This window comes from Pseudophryne corroboree, chromosome 1 (genome assembly GCF_028390025.1).
Source record: "Pseudophryne corroboree isolate aPseCor3 chromosome 1, aPseCor3.hap2, whole genome shotgun sequence".
In the NCBI taxonomy this organism is placed as follows: Eukaryota; Metazoa; Chordata; class Amphibia; order Anura; family Myobatrachidae; genus Pseudophryne; species Pseudophryne corroboree.
The window spans coordinates 790,231,021-790,253,701 of NC_086444.1; the positions used below are offsets into that span (position 1 = coordinate 790,231,021).

General features: G+C 51.7%; 1 protein-coding gene across 1 annotated transcript in view; it reads right to left on the minus strand.

Annotated features, from left to right (window-relative positions):
* Positions 1 to 22,681, minus strand: part of BANK1 (B cell scaffold protein with ankyrin repeats 1) — a 1,166,863-nt gene that overhangs the window by 241,138 nt on the left and 903,044 nt on the right. The window contains exon 9 of the mRNA XM_063918381.1: positions 20,474 to 20,722. Coding sequence (XP_063774451.1) covers positions 20,474 to 20,722 — 249 coding nt within the window. The remainder of the gene's footprint in view (positions 1 to 20,473; positions 20,723 to 22,681) is intronic.

Here is a 22,681-nt window from a genome sequence, read left to right on the forward strand (position 1 = left end):
CAGTGTCGACGGTGAAGAAACAAACGTATTTTCCTTTAGGGCCACACGTTACATGTTAAGGGCAATGAAGGAGGTGTTACATATTTCTGATACTACAAGTACCACAAGAAGGGTATTATGTGGGGTGTGAAAAAACTACCTGTAGTTTTTCCTGAATCAGATAAATTAAATGAAGTGTGTGATGATGCGTGGGTTTCCCCCGATAGAAAATTATTGGCGGTATACCCTTTCCCGCCAGAAGTTAGGGCGCGTTGGGAAACACCCTTTAGGGTGGATAAGGCGCTCACACGCTTATCAAAACAAGTGGCGGTACCGTCTCCAGATAGGGCCGCCCTCAAGGAGCCAGCTGAGAGGCTGGAAAATATCCTAAAAAGGTATATACACACATACAGGTGTTATACTGCGACCAGCGATCGCCTCAGCCTGGATGTGCAGCGCTGGGGTGGCTTGGTCGGATTCCCTGACTGAAAATATTGATACCCTTGACAGGGACAGTATTTTATTGACTATAGAGCATTTAAAGGATGCATTTCTATATATGCGAGATGCACAGAGGGATATTTGCACTCTGGCATCAAGAGTAAGTGCGATGTCCATATCTGCCAGAAGATGTTTATGGACACGACAGTGGTCAGGTGATGCAGATTCCAAACGGCACATGGAAGTATTGCCGTATAAAGGGGAGGAGTTATTTGGGGTCGGTCCATCGGACCTGGTGGCCTCGGCAACAGCTGGAAAATCCACCTTTTTTACCCCAAATCACATCTCAGCAGGAAAAGACACCGTCTTTTCAGCCTCAGTCCTTTCGTCCCCATAAGGGCAAGCGGGCAAAAGGCCAGTCATATCTGCCCAGGGATAGAGGAAAGGGAAGAAGACTGCAGCAGGCAGCCCATTCCCAGGAACAGAAGCCCTCCACAGCTTCTGCCAAGTCCTCAGCATGACGCTGGGGCCGTACAAGCGGACTCAAGTGCGGTGGGGGGTCGTCTCAAGAGTTTCAGCGCGTAGTGGGCTCACTCGCAAGTGGACCCCTGGATCCTACAAGTAGTATCCCAGGGGTACAGACTGGAGATTCGAGACGTCTCCCCCTCGCAGGCTCCTGATGTCTGCTTTACCAACGTCTTCCTCCGACAGGGAGGCAGTATTGGAAACAATTCACAAGCTGTATTCCCAGCAGGCGATAATCAAAGTACCCCTCCTACAACAAGGAAAGGGGTATTATTCCACACTATATTGTGGTACTGAAGCCAGACGGCTCGGTGAGACCTATTCTAAATGGGAAATCTTTGAACACTTACATACAAAGGTTCAAATCAAGATGGAGTCACTCAGAGCAGTGATAGCGAACCAGGAAGAAGGGGACTATATGGTGTCCCTGGACATCAAGGATGCTTACCTCCATGTCCCAAATTGCCCTTCTCACCAAGGGTACCTCAGGTTCGTGGTACGGAACTGTCACTATCAGTTTCAGACGCTGCCGTTTGGATTGTCCACGGCACCCCGGGTCTTTACCAAAGTAATGGCCGAAATGATGATTCTTCTTCAAAGAAAAGGCGTCTTAATTATCCCTTACTTGGACGATCTCCTGATAAGGGCAAGGTCCAGAGAACAGTTGGAAGTCGGAGTAGCACTATCTCAAGTAGTTCTACGACAGCACGGGTGGATTCTAAATATCCAAAATCGCAGCCGTTTCCGACGACACGTCTGCTGTTCCTAGGGATGGTTCTGGACACAGTCCAGAAAAAGGTGTTTCTCCCGGAGGAGAAAGCCAGGGAGTTATCCGAGCTAGTCAGGAACCTCCTAAAACCAGGAAAAGTGTCAGTGCATCATTGCACAAGAGTCCTGGGAAAAATGGTGGCTTATTACGAAGCGATTCCATTCGGCAGATTCCACGCAAGAACTTTTCAGGGGGATCTGCTGGACAAATGGTCCGGATCGCATTTTCAGATGCATCAGCGGATAACCCTATCTCCAAGGACAAGGGTGTCTCTCCTGTGGTGGTTACAGAGTGCTCATCTTCTAGAGGGCCGCAGATTCGGCATTCAGGATTGGATGCTGGTGACCACGGAGGCCAGCCTGAGAGGCTGGGGAGCAGTCACACAGGGAAAAAATTTCCAGGGAGTGTGATCAAGTCTGGAGATTTTTCTCCACATAAATATACTGGAGCTAAGGGCAATTTACAATGCTCTAAGCTTAGCAAGACCTCTGCTTCAAGGTCAGCCGGTATTGATCCAGTGGGACAACATCACGGCAGTCGCCCACGTAAACAGACAGGGCGGCACAAGAAGCAGGAGGGCAATGGCAGAAACTGCAAGGATTTTTCGCTGGGCGGAAAATCATGTGATAGCACTGTCAGCAGTGTTCATTCCGGGAGTGGACAACTGGGAAGCAGACTTCCTCAGCAGGCACAACCTCCACCCGGGAGAGTGGGGACTTCATCGGGAAGTCTTCCACATGATTGTGAACCGTTGGAAAAGACCAAAGGTGGACATGATGGCGTCCCGCCTGAACAAAAAACTGGACAAGTATTGCGCCAGGTCAAAAGACCCTCAGGCAATAGCTGTGGACGTTCTGGTAACACCGTGGGTGTACCAGTCGGTGTATGTCTTCCCTCCTCTGCTTCTCATACCCAAGGTATTGAGAATTATAAGACGTAGAGGAGTAAGAACTATACTCGTGGCTCCGGATTGGCCAAGAAGGACTTGGTACCCGGAACTTCAAGAGATGCTCACAGAGGACTCATGGCCTCTGCCGCTAAGAAGGGACTTGCTTCAGCAAGTACCATGTCTGTTCCAAGACTTACCGCGGCTGCGTTTGACGGCATGGCGGTTGAACGCCGGATCCTAAGGGAAAAAGGCATTCCGGAAGAGGTCATTCCTACCCTGGTCAAAGCCAGGAAGGAGGTGACCGCACAACATTATCACCACATGTGGCGAAAATATGTTGCGTGGTGTGAGGCCAGGAAGGCCCCACGAAGAAATTTCAACTCGGTCGATTCCTGCATTTCCTGCAAACAGGAGTGTCTATGGGCCTCAAATTGGGGTCCATTAAGGTTCAAATTTCGGCCCTGTCGATTTTCTTCCAGAAAGAATTGGCTTCAGTTCCTGAAGTCCAGAAGTTTGTCAAGGGAGTACTGCATATACAACCCCCTTTTGTGCCTCCAGTGGCACTGTGGGATCTCAACGTAGTTCTGGGATTCCTAAAATCACATTGGTTTAAACCGCTCAAATCTGTGGATTTGAAATATCTCACAGGGAAAGTGACCATGCTGTTGGCCCTGGCCTCGGCCAGGCGAGTGTCAGAATTGGCGGCGTTTGTCTCAAAAAAGCCCATATCTGATTGTCCATTCGGACAGGGCAGAGCTGCGGACTCATCCCCAGTTTCTCCCTAAGGTGGTGTCAGTGTTTCACCCGAACCAGCTTATTGTGGTACCTGCGGCTACTAGGGACTTGGAGGACTCCAAGTTGCTAGATGTTGTCAGGGCCCTTAAAATATAGTTTCCAGGACGGCTGGAGTCAGGAAAACTGACTTGCTGTTATCCTGTATGCACCCAACAAACTGGGTGCTCTTGCTTCTAAGCAGACGATTGCTAGTTGGATGTGTAGTACAATTCAGCTTGCACATTCTGTGTCAGGCCTGCCACAGCCAAAATATGTAAATGCCCATTCCACAAGGAAGGTGGGCTCATCTTGGGCGGCTGCCCGAGGGGTCTCGGCTTTACAACTTTGCCGAGCTGATACTTGGTCAGGGGCACACCCTGACTGAGGAGGACCTGGAGTTCTCTCATTCGGTGCTGCAGAGTCATCCGCACTCTCCCGCCCGTTTGGGAGCTTTGGTATAATCCCCATGGTCCTGACGGAGTCCCCAGCATCCACTTAGGACGTCAGAGAAAATAAGAATTTACTTACCGATAATTCTATTTCTCGTAGTCCGTAGTGGATGCTGGGCGCCCATCCCAAGTGCGGATTGTCTGCAATACTTGTACATAGTTATTGTTACAAAAATCGGGTTATTATTGTTGTGAGCCATCTTTTCAGATGCTCCGCTGTTATCATGCTGTTAACTGGGTTCAGATCACAGGTTGTACAGTGTGATTGGTGTGGCTGGTATGAGTCTTACCCGGGATTCAAAATCCTTCCTTATTGTGTACGCTCGTCCGGGCACAGTATCCTAACTGAGGCTTGGAGGAGGGTCATAGGGGGAGGAGCCAGTGCACACCACCTGATCCTAAAGCTTTTACTTTTGTGCCCTGTCTCCTGCGGAGCCGCTAATCCCCATGGTCCTGACGGAGTCCCCAGCATCCACTACGGACTACGAGAAATAGAATTATCGGTAAGTAAATTCTTATTTTTTTTTGGTAACAATAACTATGTACCAGTATTGCAGACAATCCGCACTTGGGATGGGCGCCCAGCATCCACTACGGACTACGAGAAATAGAATTATCGGTAAGTAAATTCTTATTTTCTCTGACGTCCTAGTGGATGCTGGGGACTCCGTAAGGACCATGGGGATTATACCAAAGCTCCCAAACGGGCGGGAGAGTGCGGATGACTCTGCAGCACCAAATGCAGGGCCGGCTCTAGGCATGTTCGAATAGAGCGGCCGCGCAGGGCGCCACCCTTAATGGGCGCCACGCGCTGGCGCCGCCATATTCGATGCTGGAGCCGGCCCTGTGTGTGTGCTGCTGCAGCATTTGGCGGTCGCGCTGTGTATGCGCGCTGCGCGGCGCCGGTATCTAACGTCAGACGCCGGCGCCGCGCATAGCCCGCCTGCACAAGTGGCCGCCCGCCCGCCAGCCCGGACCCAGGCTCAGGCTCAGGCTCACTCGCCCGGCCTCCCGCCCGCCAGCGCTCCCACACAGGCGGACAGCAGTACTCCTCCCCAGCGCCGCAGGTATTTTTTTTTTTTGGGGGGGGGGGGGGGAGAACCGCACTGTGGGGGCATTTCTGGCACACAGGGGGCATTTTTGGTTATGTGGGGGCATTTCTGGCACTGTGGGGGCATTTCTGGCTCTGTGGGGGGCATTTCTGGCACTGTGGGGGCATTTCTGGCACTGTGGGGGCATTGCATATCTGGCTCTGTGGGGGCATATTTGGCACTGTGGGGGCATATCAGGCACTGTGGGGACATATCTGGCCCTGTGGGGGCATATCAGGCACTGTGGGGGCATATCTGGCACTGTGGGGGCATATCTGGCACTGTGGGGACATATCTGGCACTGTGGGGGCATTTCTGGCACTGTGGGGGCATTTATCTGGCTCTGTGGGGGCATTTATCTGGCACTGTGGGGGCATTTATCTGGCACTGTGGGGGCATATCAGGCACTGTGGGGACATATCTGGCACTGTGGGGGCATATCTGGCACTGTGGGGACATATCTGGCACTGTGGGGACATATCTGGCACTGTGGGGGCATATCTGGCACTGTGGGGGCATTTATCTGGCTCTGTGGGGGCATTTATCTGGCACTGTGGGGGGCATTTCTGGCACTGTGGGGGCATTTCTGGCACTGTGGGGGCATTTCTGGCTCTGTGGGGGGCATTTCTGGCACTGTGGGGGCATTGCATATCTGGCTCTGTGGGGGCATATTTGGCACTGTGGGGGCATATCAGGCACTGTGGGGACATATCTGGCCCTGTGGGGGCATATCTGGCACTGTGGGGGCATATCTGGCACTGTGGGGACATATCTGGCACTGTGGGGGCATTTCTGGCACTGTGGGGGCATTTATCTGGCTCTGTGGGGGCATTTATCTGGCACTGTGGGGGCGTTTCTGGCACTGTGGGGGCATTTCTGGCACTGTGGGGGCATATCAGGCACTGTGGGGACATATCTGGCACTGTGGGGGCATATCTGGCACTGTGGGGGCATATCTGGCACTGTGGGGACATATCTGGCACTGTGGGGACATATCTGGCACTGTGGGGGCATTTATCTGGCTCTGTGGGGGCATTTATCTTGCACTGTGGGGGCATTTATCTGGCACTGTGGGGGCATATCAGGCACTGTGGGGACATATCTGGCACTGTGGGGGCATATCTGGCACTGTGGGGACATATCTGGCACTGTGGGGGCATATCTGGCACTGTGGGGGCATATCTGGCACTGTGGGGGCATTTCTGGCACTGTGGGGGCATATCTGGCACTGTGGGGGCATTTATCTGGCTCTGTGGGGGCATTTATCTGGCACTGTGGGGGGCATTTCTGGCACTGTGGGGGCATTTCTGGCACTGTGGGGGCATTTCTGGCTCTGTGGGGGGCATTTCTGGCACTGTGGGGGCATTGCATATCTGGCTCTGTGGGGGCATATTTGGCACTGTGGGGGCATATCAGGCACTGTGGGGACATATCTGGCCCTGTGGGGGCATATCTGGCACTGTGGGGGCATATCTGGCACTGTGGGGACATATCTGGCACTGTGGGGGCATTTCTGGCACTGTGGGGGCATTTATCTGGCTCTGTGGGGGCATTTATCTGGCACTGTGGGGGCGTTTCTGGCACTGTGGGGGCATTTCTGGCACTGTGGGGGCATATCAGGCACTGTGGGGACATATCTGGCACTGTGGGGGCATATCTGGCACTGTGGGGGCATATCTGGCACTGTGGGGACATATCTGGCACTGTGGGGACATATCTGGCACTGTGGGGGCATTTATCTGGCTCTGTGGGGGCATTTATCTTGCACTGTGGGGGCATTTATCTGGCACTGTGGGGGCATATCAGGCACTGTGGGGACATATCTGGCACTGTGGGGGCATATCTGGCACTGTGGGGACATATCTGGCACTGTGGGGGCATATCTGGCACTGTGGGGGCATATCTGGCACTGTGGGGGCATTTCTGGCACTGTGGGGGCATTTCTGGCACTGTGGGGGCATTTATCTGGCTCTGTGGGGGCATTTATCTGGCTCTGTGGGGGCATTTATCTGGCACTGTGGGGGCATTTATCTGGCACTGTGGGGGCATTTCTGGCACTGTGGGGGCATTTCTGGCACTGTGGGGGCATATCTGGCACTGTGGGGGCATATCTGGCACTGTGGGGGCATATCTGGCACTGTGGGGACATATCTGGCACTGTGGGGACATATCTGGCACTGTGGGGGCATTTCTGGCACTGTGGGGGCATTTATCTGGCTCTGTGGGGGCATTTATCTGGCACTGTGGGGGCATTTATGTATCAGGCACCGTGGGGGCATTTATGTATCCTGCACCGTGGGGGCATTTATGTATCAGGCACCGTGGGGGCATTTATGTATCTGGCACCGTGGGGGCATTTATGTATCTGGCACCGTGGGGGCATTTATGTATCTGGCACCGTGGGGGCATTTATGTATCTGGCACCGTGGGGGCATTTATGTATCTGGCACCGTGGGGGCATTTCTTGCACTGTGGGGACATTTCTTGCACTGTGGGGGCATATCTTGCACTGTGAGGGCATTAATGTATGTGGCACTGTGGGGGCATATCTGCGCTGTGGGGGCATTTATCCATCTGGAACTGTGTGGCCATTTATGTAGCTGGCACTGCTGGGGGGCATGTCACGTGTAGCTGGCACTGCTGGGGGGCATGTCATGTGTAGCTGGCACTGCTGGGGGGCATATCATGTAGTGTTCCCGCTAGGCGTCTGTGGCTGGGCAGTGTGTCTCAGTGCTCTACCTGGCGCAATGTGTCTAACGTGCTCTTATAGGAGGTTCTACCTGGTGCAATGTGTATTAGCTGCACTACTGTGTGGTGTAATGTGAATTGCCACTATAATGTGGCTACGCACCTTCCCCACGAAGTAACTCCCCTAAATTTTTGCTGCGCGCCTTCGGCGCGCACTGTCCATGCTTTAGCGTGTGGAAATGGGAACAACAAGCATTACAGTATGTACATCATTTTGCCCACCTAACTTAAAAATGTGCCCTCCCTGTGATCAGCAACCTGCCCTAAAAAGTGAACACTAGCACGTGTAGCTGGCACTGCTGGAGGGCATGTCATGTGTAGCTGGCACTGCTGGGGGACGAGACCACGCCCACTTTTTCAGGAGGCCTTCGGCGCGCGCATGGGGGGGGGGGGGGCACTTTTACATTTTCTCGCTCAGGGTGCTAGTAGGCCTGGAGCCGGCCCTGACCAAATGAGAGAACTCCAGGTCCTCCTCAGCCAGGGTATCAAATTTGTAGAATTTTACAAACGTATTTGCTCCTGACCAAGTAGCTGCTCGGCAAAGTTGTAAAGCCGAGACCCCTCGGGCAGCCGCCCAAGATGAGCCCACCTTCCTTGTGGAATGGGCTTTTACAGATTTTGGCTGTGGCAGGCCTGCCACAGAATGTGCAAGCTGAATTGTACTACAAATCCAACGAGCAATAGTCTGCTTAGAAGCAGGAGCACCCAGCTTGTTGGGTGCATACAGAATAAACAACGAGTCAGATTTTCTGACTCCAGCCGTCCTGGAAACCTATATTTCCAGGGCCCTGACAACGTCTAGCAACTTGGAGTCCTCCAAGTCCCTAGTAGCCGCAGGCACCACAATAGGTTGATTCAGGTGAAAACGCTGAAAACCACCTTAGGGAGAAACTGAGGACAAGTCCTCAATTCTGCCCTGTCCAAATGGAAAATCAGATGAGGGCTTTTACAGGATAAAGCCGCCAATTCTGACACGCACCTGGCCCAGGCCAGGGCCAACAGCATGACCACTTTCCATGTGAGATATTTTAACTCCACATATTTAAGTGGTTCAAACCAATGTGACTTTTGGAACCCAAAAACTACATTTAGATCCCAAGGTGCCACTGGAGGCACAAAAGGAGGCTGTATATACAGTACCCCTTTCACAACGTCTGAACTTCAGGGACTGAAGCTAGTTCTTTTTGGAAGAAAATTGACAGGGCCGAAATTTGAACCTTAATGGACCCCCATTTCAGGCCCATAGACACTCCTGTTTGCAGGAAATGTAGGAATCGACCTAGTTGAAAATTCCTCCGTCGGGGCTTTACTGGCCTCGCACCACGCAACATATTTTCGCCAAATGCGGTGATAATGTTTTGCGGTTATATCTTTCCTGGCTTTGATCAGGATAGGAATGAATTCATCCGGAATGCCTTTCTCCTACAGGATCCGGCGTTCAACCGCCATGCCGTCAAACGCAGCCGCGGTAAGTCTTGGAACAGACAGGGTCCTTGCTGGAGCAGGTCCCTTCTTAGAGGTAGAGGCCACGGATCCTCCGTGAGCATCTCTTGAAGTTCCGGTTACCAAGTCCTTCTTGGCCAATCCGGAGCCACGAATATAGTGCTTACTCCTCTCCATCTTATAATTCTCAGTACCTTGGGTATGAGAGGCAGAGGAGGGAACACATACACTGACTGGTACACCCACTGTGTTACCAGAGCGTCTACAGCTATTGCCTGAGGGTCCCTTGACCTGGCGCAATACTTGTCGAGTTTTATAAACATGTGGAAGACTTCTGGGTGAAGTCCCCACTCTCCCGGGTGGGGGTTGTGTCTGCTGAGGAAGTCTGCTTCCCAGTTGTCCACTCCCGGAATGAATACTGCTGACAGTGCTATCACATGATTTTCCGCCCAGCGAAGAATCCTTGCAGCTTCTGCCTTGCCCTCCTGCTTCTTGTGTCACCCTGTCTGTTTACGTGGGTGACTGCCGTGATGTTGTCCGAATGGATCAACTCCGGGTGACCTTGAAGCAGGGGTCTTGCTGAGCTTAGAGCATTGTAAATGGCCCTTAGCTTCAGGATATTTATGTGAAGTGATGTCTCCAGGCTTGACCATAAGCTCTGGAAATTCCTTCCCTGTGTGACTGCTCCCCAGCCTCGCAGGCTGGCATCCGTGGTCACCAGGACCCAGTCCTGAATGTCGAATCTGCGGCCCTCTAGAAGATGAGCACTCTGCAACCACCACAGGAGAGACACCCTTGTGCTTGGTGACAGGGTTATCCGCTGATGCATCTGAAGATGCGACCCGGACCATTTGTCCAGCAGGTCCCACTGGAAAGTTCTTGCGTGGAATCTGCCGAATGGGATTGCTTCGTAGCCACCATTTTTCCCAGAACCCTTTCATTGATGTACTGAGACTTGGCTCGGTTATAGGAGGTTCCCGACTAGCTCGGATAACTCCCTGACTTTCTCCTCCGGGAGAAACACCTTTTTCTGGACTGTGTCCAGGATCATCCCTAGGAACGAGTCGTCGGAATCAGCTGCGATTTTGGAATATTGAGAATCCAATCGTGCTGCCGCAACACTACCTGAGATAGTGCTACACCGACCTCCAACTGTTCCCTGGATCTTACCCTTATCAGGGAATCGTCCAAGTAAGGGATAACTAAAATTCCCTTCCTTCGAAAGAGTATCATCATTTCGGCCATTACCTTGGTAAAGACCCGGGGTGCCGTGGACCATCCATACGGCAGCGTCTGAAACTGATAGTGACAGTTCTGTACCACAAACCTGAGGTACCCTTGGTGAGAAGGGTAAATTGGGACATGAAGGTAAGCATCCTTGATGTCCCGAGACATCATGTAGTCCCCTTCTTCCAGGTTCGCAATCACTGCTCTGAGTGACTCAATCTTGAATTTGAACCTCCGTATGTAAGTGTTCAAGATTTTAGATTTAGAATCGGTCTCACCGAGCCGTCCGGCTTCGGTACCACAACAGTGTGGAATAATACCCCGTTCCCTGTTGCAGGAGGGGTACCTTGATTATCACCTGCTGGGAATACAGCTTGTGAATGGCTTCCAAAACTGCCTCCCTGTCAGAGGGAGACATCGGTAAAGCCGACTTTAGGAAACGGCGAGGGGGAGACGTCTCGAATTCCAATTTGTACCCCTGAGATATCACCTGAAGGATCCAGGGGTCTAATTGCGAGTGAGCCCACTGCGCGCTGAAATTCATTGAGACGGGCCCCCACCGTGCCTGATTCTGCTTGTAAAGCCCCAGCGTCATACTGAGGGCTTGGCAGAGGCGGGAGAGGGCTTCTGTTCCTGGGAACTGGCTGATTTCTGCAGCCTTTTTCCTCTCCCTCTGTCACGGGGCAGAAATGAGGAACCTTTTGCCCGCTTGCCCACGAAAGGACTGCGCCTGATAATACGGCGTCTTCTTATCTTCCAAATGCCGTTTGGAATCCGCATCACCTGACCACTGTCGTGTCCATAACCCTCTACTGGCAGAAATGGACAACGCACTTAGACTTGATGCCAGTCGGCAAATATTCCGCTGTGCATCACGCATATATAGAAATGCATCTTTTAAATGCTCTATAGGCAATAATATACTGTCCCTATCTAGGGTATCAATATTTTCAGTCAGGGAATCCGACCACGCCAACCCAGCACTGCACATCCAGGCTGAGGCGATTGCTGGTCGCAGTATAACACCAGTATGTGTGTAAATACATTTTAGGATACCCTCCTGATTTCTATCAGCAGGATCCTTAAGGGCGGCCATCTCAGGAGAGGGTAGAGCCCTTGTTCTTACAAGCGTGTGAGCGCTTTATCCACCCTAGGGGGTGTTTCCCAACGCACCCTAACCTCTGGCGGGAAAGGATATAATGCCAATAACATTTTAGAAATTATCAGTTGTTATCGGGGGAAACCCACGCATCATCACACACCTCATTTAATTTCTCAGATTCAGGAAAACTACAGGTAGTTTTTCCTCACCGAACATAATACCCCTTTTTGGTGGTACTCGTATTATCAGAAATGTGTAAAACATTTTTCATTGCCTCAATCATGTAACGTGTGGCCCTACTGGAAGTCACATTTGTCTCTTCACCGTCGACACTGGAGTCAGTATCCGTGTCGGCGTCTATATCTGCCATCTGAGGTAACGGGCGCTTTAGAGCCCCTGACGGCCTATGAGACGTCTGGACAGGCACAAGCTGAGTAGCCGGCTGTCTCATGTCAACCACTGTCTTTTATACAGAGCTGACACTGTCACGTAATTCCTTCCAACAGTTCATCCACTCAGGTGTCGACCCCCTAGGGGGTGACATCACTATTACAGGCAATCTGCTCCGTCTCCACATCATTTTTCTCCTCATACATGTCGACACCAACGTACCGACACACAGCACACACACAGGGAATGCTCTGATAGAGGACAGGACCCCACTAGCCCTTTGGGGAGACAGAGGGAGAGTTTGCCAGCACACACCAGAGCGCTATATATATATAGGGATAACCTTATATAAGTGTTTTTCCCCTTATAGCTGCTGTATTTTTAATACTGCGCGTAATTAGTGCCCCCCTCTCTTTTTTAACCCTTTCTGTAGTGTAGTGACTGCAGGGGAGAGCCAGGGAGCTTCCCTCCAACGGAGCTGTGAGGGAAAATGGCGCCAGTGTGCTGAGGAGATAGGCTCCGCCCCCTTCTCGGCGGCCTTATCTCCCGTTTTTCTGTGTATTCTGGCAGGGGTTAAATTCATCCATATAGCCCAGGAGCTATATGTGATGCATTTTTTGCCATCCAAGGTGTTTTTATTGCGTCTCAGGGCGCCCCCCCCCCCCAGCGCCCTGCACCCTCAGTGACCGGAGTGTGAAGTGTGCTGAGAGCAATGGCGCACAGCTGCAGTGCTGTGCGCTACCTTGTTGAAGACAGGACGTCTTCTGCCGCCGATTTTCCGGACCTCTTCTGTCTTCTGGCTCTGTAAGGGGGCCGGCGGCGCGGCTCTGGGACCTATCCATGGCTGGGCCTGTGATCGGTCCCTCTGGAGCTAATGTCCAGTAGCCTAAGAAGCCCAATCCACTCTGCACGCAGGTGAGTTCGCTTCTTCTCCCCTTAGTCCCTCGATGCAGTGAGCCTGTTGCCAGCAGGTCTCACTGAACATAAAAAACCTAAAACTAAACTTTTCACTAAGCAGCTCAGGAGAGCCACCTAGTGTGCACCCTTCTCGTTCGGGCACAAAAATCTAACTGGAGGAGGGTCATAGGGGGAGGAGCCAGTGCACACCAGGTAGTTCTAAAGCTTTACTTTTGTGCCCAGTCTCCTGCGGAGCCGCTATTCCCCATGGTCCTTACGGAGTCCCCAGCATCCACTAGGACGTCAGAGAAATCACGGTAACTATACTGTAGCTCCTCTCCTCTGGATATACATAGTGTTTAATGTCTCTCCCTATATCGGAGGAGTTTCCTATAGAGTGCCTCTATTATGTTACGATCCCAGGAGCTGCTGCTAAATGTAGACAGTCAGTTATATACCACCTTGGCTACAACCTGGGACTCCTAACCCATATAACGTAACTGAAGGCCCATGACTGTATATTAAAGGCTTCCTCATCTCTCACCCATGACTGAGCCTCCTTGCTGTGAGCTGCACTGTTATGAGAATAATAAGCTGGGCAGCTGTTATAAGCTAGTGAGGGGTGCCATTCACCAGTATTACTGCCCCGACTCCCCGCTCTGCTGACTGGCGCTGGGAAGCTCTATTTCTGCTGCAGCCTTCTGAATGCCTGTCACTGGGAACACTGCCTCCTGCATTCGCCCCTTAGCTGCCAATAAATCTGCTGCTTTGCCTCCAGCTCCTCCTACACCTTGAGCTTGCTGCGTCTGCCCCAGTGCCAGATTAAAGTCCACATTGGCCTGGAGCTGAAATTTATGAAGGGCCTATTGTTGCTGCGCAGTGGGTGTGATTAGCGCCACAGATAATTTCTCGCTGTGTGGGCATGGGGGTGTGGTGGCATACTACTGTACATCACTGCACTTCCTCCCCACACCACTTCACTATATCACTACTACACTACATCTCCACACTATGGGGCATATTTATCACAATCCACACCTGAGATGCAGATGTGATTCATTTGACCAAAATCACATTGCGATAATTGAATACATTGTAGGGATGTATTAATTATCGCAAACAGGGACGGAGCTTGCGAGATAGCTCTGTCCCTGCGAATCCCGTCACCACAATTCTCATGGTATTTTTGGTAAAAATACCCTGAGACACAAGTGGTGAGAGGGGGAACGGACACAGGTGGGAAGGGAGGCAGAGATACACATGGAGAGAGAGGCAGAGGCACAAGTGGGGAATGAGGCATAGGTAGACACACAGGGAGTGAAGGTGGCAGAGACACAAGTGAAGAGGGAGGTGGAAGCACAAGTAGAGAGAAGGCAGAGACACATGTTGGAGAAGGGAGGAAGCACAGGTGGTGAAGGGGCAGACGCAGACGGAGAAGCAGGTGGAGTGGGGGTTATAGATATAGGTGGAGAGGGGTCAGAGACACAGGTGAGGAGGGCGTAGAGACGCAGGTGGGGAGGGGGAAGAGATGCAGGTGGGGTGGGGGAAGAGATGCAGGTGGGGTGGGGGAAGAGATGCAGGTGGGAAGGGGGCAGAGACACAGGTGGGGAGAGGACAGAGACGCAGGTGGGGAGGGTGCAGATGGGGTGGGGAGAATTGCAGATGGGGTGGGGAGCAGAGACGCAGGTGGGGAGGGCGCAGAGACGCAGGTGGGGAGGGCACAGAATTGCAGGTGGGGTGGGGAGCAGAGACGCAGATGGCAAGGGGGCAGAGACGCAGGAGCTGAGACACAGGTGAGGAGGGCGTAGAGACGCAGGTGGGGAGGGGGAAGAGATGCAGGTGGGGTGGGGGAAGAGATGCAGGTGGGAAGGGGGCAGAGACACAGGTGGGGAGAGGACAGAGACGCAGGTGGGGAGAGCGTAGAGAGACGCAGGTGGGAAGGGGGCAGAGACACAGGTGGGGAGGGGGCAGAGACACAGGTGGGGAGGGGGCAGAGACACAGGTGGGGAGGGGGCAGAGACGCGGGTGGGGAGGGGGCAGAGGCACGGGTGCGGTGGGGGCAGAGATGCAGGTGGGGAGGAGGCAGAGATGCAGGTGGTTGAGGGGGGAGAGATGCAGGTGGGGAGGGGGCAGAGACGCAGGTGGGTCAGAGGCGTGGGTGTCGAGGGAGCTGAGACGCAGGTGGAGAGGGGGCAGAAACGCAGGTGGGGAGGGGTCGGGCGCTGGTGGGTCAGAGGCGTGGTTGTGGAGGGAGCTGATAAGCAGGTGGGGAGGGGGCAGAGATGCTGGTGGGGAGGGGGCAGAGATGCAGGTGTGGAGGAAGCTGAGACGCAGGTGGAGAGGAGGCTGAGACGTGGGTGGGGGCAGAGACACGGGTGTGGAGGGAGCTGAGACGCAGGTGGAGAGGAGGCAGAGACGCAGGAGGGGAGGGGGCAGAGATGCAGGAGCTGAAATGTGGTTGCAGAGGGGGCAGAGACGCAGGTGGGGAGGGGAGAGAGGCTTGTGGGTCAGAGGCGTGGTTGTGGAGGGAGCTGATACGCAGGTGGGGAGGGGGCAGAGATGCGGGTGCGGAGGAAGCTGAGACGCAGGTGGAGAGGAGGCAGAGACGTGGGTGGGGGTAAAGACATGGGTGTGGAGGGAGCTGGGACGCAAGTGGAGTGGGAGGCAGAGACACAGGTGGGGAGGGGGCAGAGATGCAGGAGGGGAGGGGGCAGAGATGCAGGAGCTGAAATGTGGTTGGGGAGGGAGCAGAGACGCAGGTGGGGAGGGGTCAGAGGCGCTGGTGGGTCAGAGGCGTGGGTGTGGAGGGAGCTGAGATGCAGGAGGGGAGGTGACAGAAACGCTGGAGCTGAGATGTGGTTGGGGAGGGCGCAGAGACGCTGGTATGTGGGGGCAGAGACGCAGGTGTGGTAAGGGCAGAGACGCAGGAGGGGAGGGGGCAGAAATGAAGGTGGGGAGGGGGCAGAGACGCAGGTGTGGTAAGGGCAGAGACTACGATGAGGAGGGTGCAGAGATGCAGGTGGGGAGGGGGCAGAGATGCAGGTGGGGAGGGAGCTGAGACGCAGGTGGAGAGGAGGCAGAGACGCAGGTGGGGGCAGAGACACGGGTGTGGAGGGAGCTAAGACGCAGGTGGAGTGGGAGGCAGAGACGCAGGTGGGGAGGGGGCAGAGACGCAGGAGGGGAGGTGGTAGAGACGCTGGCGCTGAGATGTGGTTGGGGAGGGGGCAGAGACGCTGGTTTGGGGGGGCAGAGACGCAGGTGTGGTAAGGGCAGAGACGCAGGTGGGGAGGGGGCAGAAATGCAGGTGGGGAGGGGGCAGAGACGCAGGTGTGGTAAGGGCAGAGACTAAGATGAGGAGGGCGCAGAGATGCAGGTGGGGAGGGGGCAGAGATGCAGGTGGGGAGGGAGCTGAGACGCAGGTGGAGAGGAGGCAGAGACGCAGGTGGGGGCAGAGACACGGGTGTGGATGGAGCTAAGACGCAGGTGGAGTGGGAGGCAGAGACGCAGGTGGGGAGGGGGCAGAGACGCAGGAGGGGAGGTGGTAGAGACGCTGGCGCTGAGATGTGGTTGGGGAGGGGGCAGAGACGCAGGTGTGGTAAGGGCAGAGAAGCAGGTTGGGAACGGGGCAGAGATGCAGGTGGGGAGGGGGCAGAGACTAAGATGGGGAGGGGGCAGAGATGCAGGTGTGGTGGGGGCAGAGACGCAGGAGGGGAAGGGGGCATACTGTAGGCTGATGCAGCCACATCTGATGTCCCAAGCCATTCAGGGAAAACTTAACCGGATGGTACATAATCCCCACCGCCCTTCTGCTTCTCTGTATGAAAGCATCGGTCTGGGAGAAGAGCACCAGAGGACAGGGGGCAGAAGAGAAATGGGGTCTGCTGGCGAATGGGAAAATCTGTGACCCCTGTGGTAACTGCTGCACACTGTCGATTATTAATGTCCCAGCCCCTCCGCGACGTCCCCACAGGCCACCAGCTCTAAGCCTCTGCTGCCAGTACAGCTGCTTCGAAAGTAGCACTTCAAAAGTACTCATGGCATGCGGGCTGAGCCTGAGCGTCAGATGGCTCCAGGAGGCGGAGCTTCGGATCGGTCCTGGAGGTGGGTCTTCGGATCGGTCCAGGAGTCAGGGCTTCTGGCAGCACGGTATTAAGCATCTTACAGGTAATTGAGGTTGTTCTTCGGTGGGGTCCAGGGGCGGTGCTTCTGCACAGGAGGGGATTCTGTTGGCCGGCTGGGGTTATGACATGTTATTTCCAGTGACTACTGGGCGAATGAGCTGCGCTGATGGTGACAGGAAATTTGTTTTTCTGTCAACACTGGCTGCGCTACAGGGGAGCCTGAGGGCCTATTTTCAATAGGGGGGCCTGGAGCTGCAGCTCCATCCGCCCCATTGTTAATCCGGCCCTGGTCTGCCCACCTCTCTAGCTCCACCACATGCTGTGTGTGTGTGTGCAGGGAGTATTTCTCTCACCTCCACATTCCTGCACCAACAGCCCTGAGCTCTGCCTCTGCCACACCACCACTGATGCCGTGACACTGCTGCACATGTCACAGTAGCTGACCAGGACTGCAGGCTGCACACTACGTAAGCTGGCTGCTGGCTCTGAATCTGCCCACTTGAGGTGTTGGCTTCGTCCACTTCCACCGCCGCCCTCACCAGATGTCACAGATCCCTGGCTGCTGTGTTCTCCAGTGGGTCCGCCAGTGAGCAAGTATAGTTGCCAATGAGCCACTTTAAATAGGGACATCACAGCTCCAGCTGTGTTCCCAGCTCCCTCTCCGGCGTCACTCCCCCTATGCCCGGCAGCCAGTTTATAGCAAGATGTTACAGCTCCACTGCTTGGCACACGGGGAGGTGTGAGCCCTGGAGGGAAGGATCAGGAGACTGCTGTCAGGTGTGACTGACAGCTTTTATAGCTCCCTCTCCAAGAGGTCACATGACCCCTCCTAAGGTGATGCCCCACCCACTGGCAATCACCCCACTGGATGATTGACATCTAGGAACATAAGGATTTGCTTGAAATTTTCAGTCAGTCATTGGCCACCGATGTGTACATTAATAGATTTACACATATAATATATTGTAGCATGTATATGAATACATATAAATAAAAATACATATGACTGGGGTTACATACATGAATTATTTTTCCTTTTTACATTGTCCACCTTGTATTACAACAGACAGAACAATATAAAGTGTAAAAATATAAATTATACATATAAAGTTACCTCACTTTTACCTAATTCTGTTCACATATATTTGTTTAACCCCTAATTAGGGTTACAATCGTAAAACAGTCATCGGCACAACTATTGTTGATTGCTTAGAGTCAACATTAGCATTTATTTTTGGTTGCTGTAGCAAACCTCTAAAGTTGAAATGAAAATGAAAAACTACTTGAAATAAGCACAAAAAAAGCTTTCCAAGGTATATATATTCAAACAAAACAGTCTAGAAATGTATAAAGGAGAAAAACTCTGGACCATGGCCCTCATTCCGAGTTGTTCGCTCGGTATTTTTCATCGCATCGCAGTGAAAATCCGCTTAGTACGCATGCGCAATGTTCGCACTGCGACTGCGCCAAGTAACTTTACTATGAAGATAGTATTTTTACTCACGGCTTTTTCTTCGCTCCGGCGATCGTAATGTGATTGACAGGAAATGGGTGTTACTGGGCGGAAACACGGCGTTTCAGGGGCGTGTTGCTGAAAACGCTACCGTTTCCGGAAAAAACGCAGGAGTGGCCGGGGAAACGGTGGGAGTGCCTGGGCAAACGCTGGGTGTGTTTGTGACGTCAACCAGGAACGACAAGCACTGAACTGATCGCACAGGCAGAGTAAGTCTGGAGCTACTCTGAAACTGCTAAGTAGTTAGTAATCGCAATATTGCGAATACATCGGTCGCAATTTTAAGAAGCTAAGATACACTCCCAGTAGGCGGCGGCTTAGCGTGTGTAACTCTGCTAAATTCGCCTTGCGACCGATCAACTCGGAATGAGGGCCCATAAGTAAACCAAAAAATGTTGCTGGAGCACTGTATAAGAACAAAGGTAATTCATGTCGGAGGACTCTTGTGATCCAGCATGCAGTTTCCTTTCAATGCATGTGCAGAGAGAGCAGGTCCTGCGAACGCCTCTGCCTGATTGACAGGAAGAGGCAAAATGGGGGTGCATCGCGCCTGTTTTCTGGGAGTGGCGAGGCCAAGGACTGCGTAGAATATGCAGTTTCCTTGGCTTTGCAAGCTGCCCTTACTGAGCCTGCCGTCGCAGATGAGCATACTGACTGATGGCTGCAATGTTCATCCGAGACTGCAATCGCATTCATCACTGTATTGCTATTGCAAATGCAGAAAGCATTGCTAAGGATTGCATTTTCAAAGCTGCTGCAAGCAGTTTTGCAAAGCAATCCTTACTGAATTTGGCCCAAAGGGGGTCATTCCGAGTTGTTCGCTCTGTATTTTTTTCTCGCAACGGAGCGATTAGTCGCTAATGCGCATGCGCAATGCCCACAGTGCGACTGCGCCAAGTAAATTTGCTATGCAGTTAGGTATTTTACTCACGGCATTACAAGGTTTTTTCTTCGTTCTGGTGATCGTAATGTGATTGACAGAAAGTGGGTGTTTCTGGGCGGAAACAGGCCGTTTTATGGGTGTGTGCGAAAAAACGCTACCGTTTCTGGGAAAAACGCGGGACTGGCTGGAGAAACGGAGGAGTGTCTGGTAGGACGCTGGGTGTGTTTGTGACGTCAAACCAGGAACGACAAGCACTGAACTGATCGCAGATGCCGAGTAAGTGTGGAGCTACGCAGAAACTGCTAAGAAGTGTCTATTCGCTATTTTGCTAATCTTTCGTTCGCAATTTTGATAAGCTAAGATTCACTCCCAGTAGGCGGCGGCTTAGCGTGTGCAAAGCTGCTAAAAGCAGCTTGCGAGCGAACAACTCGGAATGACCACCACAGTCCCAAATTGTCGTGATATAATAATGACTGAGTATTTAGTATGGTGCACTTGGATGGCCCTTGTCACCATATTATGCCCACACAGGTTTTGCTTGTTGTCAAGGGGTTTTGCTCATTGTCAAGGGGTTCTGCTCATTGTCAAGGGGTTCTGCTCGTTATCAAGGGGTTCCCCCTGTCCCCAGCTGCTGCTGACGCCTGTTCGTGCCTGCCTGCTTCCTTTCAATAGTTAGAACTATTGCACAGCCACACTCCCAGTATGTCATAATCATTTTCCTTTCAGTAGGCACTGCTGTATGTAAAGATGGCACCTGTAATTCCAATGGGGCTTGGGCACACCTCCACATGCTTCGCCATGCACCCTAGTGGAACATCAGATCTACCTGTGGCACTTTTAAGAGTACAATTTAAAGGGGAACATTTATTAATAATTGTCCAGACACTATTTTCTCTTGAGTACCCTTGATTACATTATTATATTCTGAACAAATATGGTAATGCATTTATTGCTGACACTGTTAAGTCATATCTCACTGCTATCGTGAGGGCATATTTAGACATACATTACCTTTATGCCTTTATGTTGTTGAGCAGTAAACACTGTGAACTTATGATGCGTTCAACTCAACTAATACATGTCAGTACTTGGAATGAGCACTATAATGTCAAATTTGACACTAATTGCACAAAACTGTTCAAATCAACATACTGTATGAAGAGGAGCATGTGATTAAATAAGCTTAGTACCTTCCTGATGGATGGATGAATGAATGAATGAATGAACATTACCTTGAGAACAGGTTAACTGCATTGGCAGATTGTCTCCAGGTAGTGGGCTTGCAGTGATGCTTCGGTCGTATTGCGGTGAAGGCAGGTCTCCTGTTACAGAATGGACTGGCAGTGGTATATATAAGTTGTTATTATGTGACTCAGAACTGGGTTCATAGCTGTTTTCCTGCCAACTTTTCCTGCACTCAGAGTTGTACATGCCAGCAGTAGCACACCATTCCTCATCAGTATCTGTCTTTGTCACTTCACCTGAGGTATGAAATGAAAGAATTATTGATGAAGTTGTGGTTTATTATTAAATACTATAGCACCAAGAAGATCAAACAGCATGAAAAACTCCCTATAGGGCCTTATTCTGTGCCCCATGCAATGACAATGTTCTGTGTGGCCACCAGAATCTCTTAAAGCTTGTACATTGCATGTGTCCCATGGTTGTACGCACATAGGCATAGTTGTAATTGGGGACAGTATCAGGAATGCATTGGAAATGTGTGGACATTCCTGGGCGCGGACTGGGAGGTGGCTAATCAGATGCACGATGATGGTCCATCTTATGGGCATGCTATAGGGGTGTCATGGACATGTCGCTGAACTGGTTGCAAACTCGGAGGCTTCATCGCTCACATTGGAGGATCTGCATCTAGCATGGGATTGGGGCAAATTTCTAAGTATAACAGCATCTAAAGATGCTCCCACATGGCACATCAGTCCTTCCCATTCAGGTGCATGGATGTACACCAGGGAAGGGCTGACACTAGGGTTAGCATATAGTAGCAGACGTGGCTATGGCAAAAGACACTAGAGTTTGCAGCTGCGTGTGACTCGGAATCAGCCCCATAGTGCTTACAGTTTTGATTGTAAAAACTGTTAGTGACAGTTCCAGGGAACTAATATTCATATGCCATAAAGTACTATGCAGTATAATGCAAAGCAAATTACAGCAGGTACAGTTGCCCATGCATACATACGGAAGTGATTACAGTAGGTACAGTTTCCCATGCATACATACGAAAGTGATTACAGTAGGTACAGTTGCACATGCATACATACGGAAGTGATTACAGTAGGTACAGTTGCCCATGCATACATACGGAAGTGATTACAGTAGGTACAGTTGCACATGCCTACATACGGAAGTAATTACAGTAGGTACAGTTGCACATGCATACATACGGGTGTGATTACAGTAGGTACAGTTGCACATGCATATATACGGAAGTGATTACAGTAGGTACAGTTGCACATGCCTACATATGGAAGTGATTACAGTAGGTACAGTTGCACATGCCTACATACGGAAGTGATTACAGTAGGTACAGTTGCACATGCATATATATGGGTGTGATTACAGTAGGTACAGTTGCACATGCATATATACGGAAGTGATTACAGTAGGCACAGTTGCACATGCCTACATACGGAAGTGATTACAGTAGGTACAGTTGCACATGCATACATACGGGTGTGATTACAGAAGGTACAGTTGCACATGCATACATACGGGTGTAATTACAGTAGGTACAGTTGCACATGCATACATACGGGTGTGATTACAGTAGGTACAGTTGCACATGCATACATACGGGTGTGATTACAGTAGGTACAGTTGCACATGTATACATACGGGTGTGATTACAGTAGGTACAGTTGCACATGCATACATACGGGTGTGATTACAGTAGGTACAGTTGCACATGCATACATACGGGTGTGATTACAGTAGGTACAGTTGCACATGCCTACATACGGAAGTGATTACAGTAGGTACAGTTGCACATGCATACAAATGGAAGTGATTACAGTAGGTACAGTTGTACATGCCTTCATACGGAAGTGATTACAGTAGGTACAGTTACACATGCATATATACGGGTGTGATTACAGTAGGTACAGTTGCACATGCATATATACGGAAGTGATTACAGTAGGCACAGTTGCACATGCCTACATACGGAAGTGATTACAGTAGGTACAGTTGCACATGCATACATACGGGTGTGATTACAGAAGGTACAGTTGCACATGCATACATACGGGTGTAATTACAGTAGGTACAGTTGCACATGCATACATACGGGTGTGATTACAGTAGGTACAGTTGCACATGCATACATACGGGTGTGATTACAGTAGGTACAGTTGCACATGCCTACATACGGGTGTGATTACAGTAGGTACAGTTGCACATGCATACATACGGGTGTGATT